The following is an 8,772-nucleotide window of genomic DNA, read 5'->3' on the forward strand; positions in this document are numbered from 1 at the left end:
ACCTAGTTTGATCCAGTTTTGCAACCACAAATGGAGGACACCTAACATGATGCACAAGAATTCGTGTTTTTATTAATGTGTCTCAGGTACATGGTTGCAAATTAGAAAAAATGGTCTTTAGATTCATATCCAAATGAGTTCCCAAGAGCACTGAGGATGGCGCCTAAAGTACATGGCTGAAAATCAAACCTTTGGTCTCACTGATCTAATATAATAATACCTAAGATTTTGAATACGGCCATACATAAAAGGAGCGATGCCGTATGTGTCACCAAGTAGTAAATTCTGCAGTAAAATGACCTCAGGAGATTATTCCTGACTCACTGACATTGCACAGAGTAAGGGGCACTGATACTCTGAACACAGATCCTGGATCTGCTCGATTTCAAATTGCAAAGTGTGAAATCCACAATAAAACTCTGCACACAGAGAGATCAGAGTTTTTGTATCTCATCTACTCGGCCAAGTTTGTACATGCTCACACCCTACATGCGGATGCACCCATAGGATTACATGTGTGGGAATAATACCTAGGACATACCGCCATGGGGATGACACGATTGTTGCACCAGGTCTAGTGCACAACTGTCCTAGGTGCGTGCGACAAACAAACGGGACACAAGAAGTACATGGGTGCATGTATTTTTATAGTACTGGTCCCGAGTCATACAGGAGTAACATACAATGTAAACTGGAGTTCAGGTAAAACACAAACTAGCAACAAGTAAGACGTGAGGCCTCTGTGTCCACTAGTGGTGGTGCTCATGAGGTACAAGCTTGTAATGGGCGCCACAAGACGGGCAGCGCTGAGCCTCTCCCTTGTGCAGCCAGAACCAGATGACAGCGGTGTTGTCCTCCTCACCTGCGGGTGGAAATGACAGACATTAGGATGAGAGCGGACAGCTGTACTGAACACAACCGAACAGAACAGTGACCCGGAACCAGGACCATCCACAGATGTGTCCATAGAGCAATGGAAAGGCACTGTAACTGTGCCCCCCCTCAGGTTAGTGCCCCTGCTAGGTCATTCCTGACTGTCCCCTATGTACTACTAGGGCAAGCTAACTTGAAAAGGGATGTTCATCCTCTAGAAGCCCCCTTTACTGAGAGAAGAGCTTGGAGTAGAGCAAAAACATTCACAGGACCCTCGTCCTCTTCAGCAGACCTTGATCAGGGTCTTGTGAGCCTCCTCCTACCGGCATCTTTGGAGCTTCTGATTACAAAGCCTGAGACAACATCATGTGTGCATCGTGCCGGGCAAAAAATAGGGGAATCGCAGTGCTCTGGCCACGGACTGCTGATGAGGTGTTGCACCCGGGTTCTGAAAATCTTTTTGCTCATTTCTGGAAACCTCCTTTATTAAAACACATCCCGCAATACTTCGGAAACATTGTGAATGCCTAGGCTGTTTTACCAGTGGACCCCCATAGATCAGCTTACCCATGGGGTACATACTAAGATTGTGCAGATAAAGTAGAGTATGTCTTCCCAGAGGCAATAAGTGTACCATATACCAGGACAAGATGCAGAGAGCAATCATTGTAAGAGGTAGCATGTAGTTGTCTCCCGCCCTCTACAATACACAATCAGCTTTCCACGTCTGCATCTTATTTTATATCTGGGCCACAAAGAAATGAATATGAGAAATCTAAGACTTACAGATGCAGCCCACGATCCTCTGGTTTTGCAGCGAGGGGACGATGTGAGGATCCTCCTTGGTTCCTTTGTAATGCTTGGGCTGCAGCACATTGTAGGGATCCTGGAGGAACAGAACACTGTAGTGAATCCCGGTATAAGCCCAGCACGGTGATAAGGAAAAGACTCCCGTGTCCCACCATGAAGGGTTATAATGGCAGAACCCCAGTCCTTGATATTGTAGAGTTCATACTTCTGCGATGGCCACTTTACCTACTAAAATGACAACCACTCACATTAACAGTAAAAATAAGAACCTTGCGCCCCCTATAGTTCGCAACGGGATTAAGATCATTTGATCATTAAAGGTACCTTCACACGAAACGACATTATAACGATATCGCTAGCAATCCGTGACGTTGCAGCGTCCTCGCTAGCGATATCGTTTCGTTTGACACGCAGCAGCGATCAGGATCCTGCTGTGATGTCGCTGGTCGCTGAATAAAGTCCAGAACTTTATTTGGTCGTCCGATCGCTGTGTATCGTTGTGTTTGAAAGCAAAAGCAACGATACCAGTGATATTTTACACTGGTAACCAGGGTAAACATCGGGTTACTAAGCGCAGGGCCGCGCTTAGTTACCCGATGTTTACCCTGGTTACTAGCGTAAAATGTAAAAAAAACAAACAGCACATACTCACATTGCGTCCCCTGCAGTCTGCTTCCTCCTCTGACTCAGCGCCGCAAAGTGAAAGTGAAAGCAGCACAGCGGTGACGTCACCGCTCTGCTCTCACTGTACGGCGCTCAGTCAGTCAGGAAGTGGACGCAGGGGGACGTGAATGTAAGTATGTGCTGTTTGTTTTTTTTAGATTTTACGCTGGTAACCAGGGTAAACATCGGGTTACTAAGCGCGGCCCTGCGCTTAGTTACCCGATGTTTACCCTGGTTACCAGGGGACCTCGGCATAGTTGATCGCTGGAGAGCGGTCTGTGTGACAGCTCTCCAGCGACCAAACAGCGACGCTGCAGCGATCGACATCGTTGTCGCTATCGCTGCAGCGTCGCTTCGTGTGAAGGTACCTTAAGATCAGAGTGACTGGGCAACTTAAGTGCTGCCAGACCCTCTACAATTTCATCCTACACAATTAAAGGTTTTATTCTGTTTCATTTTTTTTTTCCACCCCATAAGCATGAAATTAAAAAAATAAAATAAATCACAATCAGTTTTATTGTCCATGGTCTTTTCTCCTCAAGTGACCGCTGCAGACAATCATTGGGCTTAGCAGTCAAGCTGATGAAGTGGACATGAGACATACTGTAGCTGTGATGTCACTAACAAAGATCAAATGACAGGAGGGTAAGGAAATATATATATATATATATATTTTTTTTTTTTTTTTTTTTTTAACAGGAGACCCATTCTCTGGTCAGTGATGGTCTGGGCCAATGATCCTTTTTTATATGGGTCCACTTCTTTAAGAAGATACCACTGCTCCCATACGACTGCCCTTTTGCAAAAGCGCCATAGGTGTAACTATGTCATCTGCATTCGGCCTGAGGCGTTTCATGTAGCACCGGCATATATATTGTGGAAGACCATCGTACAGATGCGGTTTGAGGGGCAACACAACCATTATAGGAATCCCCATACTTCAGGGTAGTGGTCTGCATATAGTCCTAGCCTTACAGAACAACCTCCCAAATATTCTCTCTGCACTTATCAAGTCATCTCTTCTTACTTACTTCACCATGCTTTAGTGCCATCATGATTTCTCTCTCCAGCCCGGTGGCTTGTTCTTCATCGGTGGGAATACCTGCAGACACAGAGAACCAGAGCTGTGACGTGGTAGGATGATCGCTGTATGACCTGCCCGTCATACGTGAACAGGAGGGCTCCAGGGTAAGACATTACTAAGCTCCTACATCTGAAGGCCAGAGCCATTCCTTCTAGTGAGAATAACCCCATAATAAAATACAGCTGAGAGTGTGGTCACTGTGGCTCCGCGCTATGACGCTCCAGACGCCGTGTGCCGCTGTACAGACAGTGCATCAGTCCTTACACAGAGAAGGAACTAGAAATGCAGCGGCGCTCACAAAGGCATCAGTCTCAGCTGCTGATTCACGGAGATTTGCCACTTTTCTTCCCATCAAAATGACAAACACGAAGTCCAAAACCAGGACATGGAGGCAACCATAACCTTCCACCAATAACCTGTAGCTATAGGAGGGACATTACTACGACAAGGAATAATTTAACAACTTGGAGACAAGGTCTTTTTTTGTTTTTTCTTCTATCCCCCAATTCCAAAAGCCATTGCGTTTTTTATTTTCTTTTTTACCAGTAATGTAGTGGCATGAGCGCTTGTTTTTTTGCAGGACGTAATATACTGAGAACTAAACAAAAAAAAAAAAAAGGCTGAAATGGGGAAAACAAAAACAAGAAGAAAGCAACTCAGTCAATGATTTGTTTGTTTTTAGGTTCACTTCAAAGTAAAAATGACCTGGTAACTTTGGTCTAAAAAGTCAGTATGGTATTGGAGATTAAAAAAAAATGTAAAAAACCCTATGGCTTTGGTCACCATATCTTTAGGATTTTTTTTGGTCAATTTAGTTGTGAGAGGGATTTTTTTTTTTTTTTTTAAGTTTTTCTAATTAACATTTTGGGGTGTGTACAACTTATTGATCTCTGTATTTCATTGTTTTGGCAGGTGACCTGTTCACTGTACAGGATAAATAATTTTAAGTTTTATTAGATCAGAAATTTACCATATATACATGTGGTGATGCCGAATGTCTGAAAATAAATTAAAAAAAAAAAATTATATATACACGGTTCTGAACACCCTGCGAATGGGACAGGATGGGGAAAAGGGGCAATAGTGTCTAAAGCAGCCCCCTCATTACTAAATTCTTAAATGCTGCTATCACGATTGATATTGGCAGCCAAGATTTCACTGCAACGTTCACAGCTATAATACAGCGGTCACCTGTGCAGTACATGTACAGTGGATGTCACCAAGGAGTTAATATCAATTATCCAATAAACAGAATCTTGTACTTTCTCTAGATTTTAGTAAAACATTGGTTGCCACAACATTTTGAGGCTTAAAGGGGTTGTCTAGCCTTACAGTGACTGCAGACTTGGGAGTCCTCACATGCCGCGCACTGTGCACTGGTAGGATCCTCTGGTGCCGGCAGCAGGCGATTTACCCACCTCCAACCACACGTGTCCGGCCTCAATCAATATACTTGTAATAAGTGAGGCTGGATACAGTCTAGCATGTGATCACAAGTATAGAAATCACATACTTGTGGTCACGAGCCTGCCGCCCCCGTGACTGCAGTTTAAGACCAGAAAACATCTTTAAGTTAGTGATAAGCAGATCAATTTGGAGAACTGGCTGATCGATGGGGGAGCTGCAAATCTCTTTCCTACCGGCGCTGCCGGCACGGCATTTATTTTGTCAGAGCTGGCGCAATTTTGAGGTCTGTTTTTTTTAAGCAAATAAGTAGTACACAATTTGCAGTAACTCTATATCTATAGTACGTAGATGTGTAGACATACTGTGGGGAGCACTCAAATTATGTTGGGGGGACATCGCACCGCATGGTGGTGGGTCGAAGGGACCGTGGGGACATCGCACCGCGCGGTGGTGGGTCGAAGGGACCGTGGGGACATCGCACCGCGCGGTGGTGGGTCGAAGGGACCGTGGGGACATCGCACCGCGCGGTGGTGGGTCGAAGGGACCGTGGGGACATCGCACCGCGCGGTGGTGGGTCGAAGGGACCGTGGGGACATCGCACCGCGCGGTGGTGGGTCGAAGGGACCGTGGGGACATCGCACCGCGCGGTGGTGGGTCGAAGGGACCGTGGGGACATCGCACCGCGCGGTGGTGGGTCGAAGGGACCGTGGGGACATCGCACCGCGCGGTGGTGGGTCGAAGGGACCGTGGGGACATCGCACCGCGCGGTGGTGGGTCGAAGGGACCGTGGGGACATCGCACCGCGCGGTGGTGGGTCGAAGGGACCGTGGGGACATCGCACCATGCGGTGGTGGGTCGAAGGGACCGTGGGGACATCGCACCGTGCGGTGGTGGGTCGAAGGGACCGTGGGGACATCGCACCGTGCGGTGGTGGGTCGAAGGGACCGTGGGGACATCGCACCACGCGGTTGTGGGTCGAAGGGACAGTGGGCACATCGCACCGCGCGGTGGTGGGTCGAAGGGACAGTGGGGACATAGCACTGCATGGTGGGGGTCGAACAGACCATGGGGACATCACACTGTGTATAGGTCGGCTGTGCGTACAACACACTGTGTGTGGGAGGAGCTGTATTAAGGGACAAATGGCTGAACCACAGGAGCATAGGATTTATAAAAAGCAGTGAATTATATGGTGTTGATTGGCTGCTATAAGTATACAAGTTACAGTAAGTCCTATAGAAACACGTAGCAGCGAGTCAGCTAAACTAATTCTGCTCAGTGTTAAGTGATACATAGAATATAAAATATGATATTAATATTGAGCAGAATATATTTCAGCCTGTTGGTTTTGCCTCCACAGCAGTCATGGTCTCATGTGGCCCATCAGGAAAATTAATTGGCCACTCCTGGTATATATAATACTGAGATCGCACAATGAGAAGAAAACTATCTTGTAACCATGCTTCATGCATGAATAGAGAGAACTTGTTTTCATCAGATGACCTCTTTGTATTCAGATTCAGTGTCCTATAAACATTCCTCTTGGGTTTACACTATTAACATGACAGACTGGCGAAATTAAAACATAGTCCAAAGCCTCCCAACATGTTTCACCAGATGGACTGGTGTCATCATGGGATTGAGGCTAAACACTGTGTTTCAGACTATTGTGTTCTGCACTCCCTCGTTGCCCCCTCTCTGCGGCGGCCGCGCTCCCTCGTTACCCCTCTGCGGCGACCGCGCTCCTTCGTTACCCCTCTCTGCGGTGACCGCTCTCTCTCGTTACCCCTCTCTGCGGTGACAGCTCTCCCTCGTTACCCCTCTCTGCGGTGACCGCGCTCCCTCGTTACCCCTCTCTGCGGTGACCGCGCTCCCTCGTTACCCCTCTCTGCGGTGACCGCGCTCCCTCGTTACCCCTCTCTGCGGTGACCGCTCTCCCTCGTTACCCCTCTCTGCGGTGACCGCCCTCCCTCGTTACCCCTCTCTGCGGTGACCGCCCTCCCTCGTTACCCCTCTCTGCGGTGACCGCCCTCCCTCGTTACCCCTCTCTGCGGTGACCGCCCTCCCTCGTTACCCCTCTCTGCGGTGACCGCCCTCCCTCATTACCCCTCTCTGCGGTGACCGCTCTCCCTCATTACCCCTCTCTGCGGTGACCGCCCTCCCTCATTACCCCTCTCTGCGGTGACCGCCCTCCCTCATTACCCCTCTCTGCGGTGACCGCCCTCCCTCATTACCCCTCTCTGCGGTGACCGCCCTCCCTCATTACCCCTCTGTGCGGTGACCGCTCTCCCTCATTACCCCTCTCTGCGGTGACCGCTCTCCCTCATTACCCCTCTCTGCGGTGACCGCCCTCCCTCATTACTCCTCTCTGCGGTGACCGCTCTCCCTCATTACCCCTCTCTGCGGTGACCGCTCTCCCTCATTACCCCTCTCTGCGGTGACCGCTCTCCCTCATTACCCCTCTCTGCGGTGACCGCTCTCCCTCATTACCCCTCTCTGCGGTGACCGCCCTCCCTCATTACCCCTCTCTGCGGTGACCGCTCTCCCTCATTACCCCTCTCTGCGGTGACCGCTCTCCCTCATTACCCCTCTCTGCGGTGACCGCTCTCCCTCATTACCCCTCTCTGCGGTGACCGCTCTCCCTCATTACCCCTCTGTGCGGTGACCGCTCTCCCTCATTACCCCTCTCTGCGGTGACCGCGCTCCCTCATTACCCCTCTCTGCGGTGACCGCTCTCCCTCATTACCCCTCTCTGCGGTGACCGCCCTCCCTCATTACTCCTCTCTGCGGTGACCGCCCTCCCTCATTACTCCTCTCTGCGGTGACCGCGCTCCCTCATTACCCCTCTCCGGCCCGGTCTGTAGTGAGGAGACTAGGATGGAGTCTGTGCTCCTGGAATCCCCGCCATTCTGGGGCAGTCATTACATACAGACGCGCTCACCTCCAGCAGACATGTGCCGGGCCGGGGCAGCCGCCCGCACAGCGCCGGTCCTGGTGAAGGCGCGGACTGCGCTGCGGAACAGTAACCTTGAAGCCATGATGAAGTCTGCACCGGCGGCCGCACACAGAAGACGAACCCAGGAAGCCCTGCGTCACATCCGGTGTAATCCCAGCAGCGGCCGCCAGGAGGACTGTGTCACGTCATGACGTCAAAAACGCGAATACAGGCTGCCAGATGGAGTGTATCACGTGATGATGTGTGTAATGCCAGTACAGACCGCTAGGAGGCGAGGGCCATGGTATGATGTGCGAAATGTCAGAACAGATCGTTAGGGACAGCGTATCACGTGATGATGTAGGCGATTCTATTAGAGATCCCTGGGGGGGGCGAGTCACGTGATGCTGTGAGAGCTCCCTGTGTGAGGCATCCAGTACTGACCACTAGGGGGCGGGGGCCACGTGATGAGCTGCAGCCAGAGGTACAGTGTAGGCGGCAGTGCAGACAGTGCGGCTCACACAAGGGGTGAAGCGATATCAGTGTACAGACAACTGGGATATTATTTTCATGGAAAAAATGGTGGAGATGTGAAATTAATATTCTTATTTTTTCAATGTTTTTCATTGGTCCTAGTGGACTGTCACCTGCCATCGCTTGTACAATTCTGAAATGCTGCAATATTACAGTATAAGGGGAAATGTGCCTGCTCAGCTTCATAGGTGTACAAACATGGCAGGAGGGGATCTTCAGTCGCCATCGGCCCCCGTTTCCTACCATTAGGATGCCTCTGTAACAATCGACAAGGGGATCGTGATACAGCTGTACAGCGCAGCCATCTCTCCCGCTGCATGGAGCCCACCCTACACCCACAGTGCTGCCTCATGTAGCTAAGGGACTCTTGGGTTCTTAGGCCGGATTCACACTTCCGACATTCGCAGGGTCTGAGTATGGCCCCCCATACACATTAGACTGTCCGCCCAACCTGTCGATATCGGTG

The 8,772-nt window shown here is 49.9% G+C and overlaps 1 protein-coding gene across 1 annotated transcript; it reads right to left on the reverse strand.

The window, feature by feature from the left end:
- Positions 1 to 626: 626 nt before the first annotated feature.
- On the reverse strand, positions 627 to 7,946 carry COX5B (cytochrome c oxidase subunit 5B). The gene is made up of 4 exons (XM_077262877.1): positions 7,779 to 7,946; positions 3,378 to 3,448; positions 1,660 to 1,759; positions 627 to 862 (listed from the first exon to the last, which is right to left on the reverse strand). The coding sequence occupies exons 1-4, from the start codon at positions 7,873 to 7,875 to the stop codon at positions 750 to 752; spliced, it is 381 nt and encodes a 126-aa protein (XP_077118992.1). The 5' UTR covers positions 7,876 to 7,946; the 3' UTR covers positions 627 to 749.
- Positions 7,947 to 8,772: the final 826 nt, after the last annotated feature.

This window comes from Ranitomeya variabilis, chromosome 5, assembly GCF_051348905.1.
Source record: "Ranitomeya variabilis isolate aRanVar5 chromosome 5, aRanVar5.hap1, whole genome shotgun sequence".
NCBI lineage: Eukaryota > Metazoa > Chordata > Amphibia > Anura > Dendrobatidae > Ranitomeya > Ranitomeya variabilis.

What these genes read in the sequence shown, in the direction of transcription:
- COX5B (XM_077262877.1), bottom strand. Translation starts at nt 7,875, where the DNA reads ATGGCTTCAAGGTTACTGTTCCGCAGCGCAGTCCGCGCCTTCACCAGG. An exon ending in TGGCACTAAAGCATGGTGAA is followed by an intron (nt 1,760 to 3,377) that starts GTAAGTAAGAAG and finishes CTGTTCCTCCAG; the next exon opens with GATCCCTACAATGTGCTGCA. An exon ending in GAGGATCGTGGGCTGCATCT is followed by an intron (nt 863 to 1,659) that starts GTAAGTCTTAGA and finishes TTCCACCCGCAG; the next exon opens with GTGAGGAGGACAACACCGCT.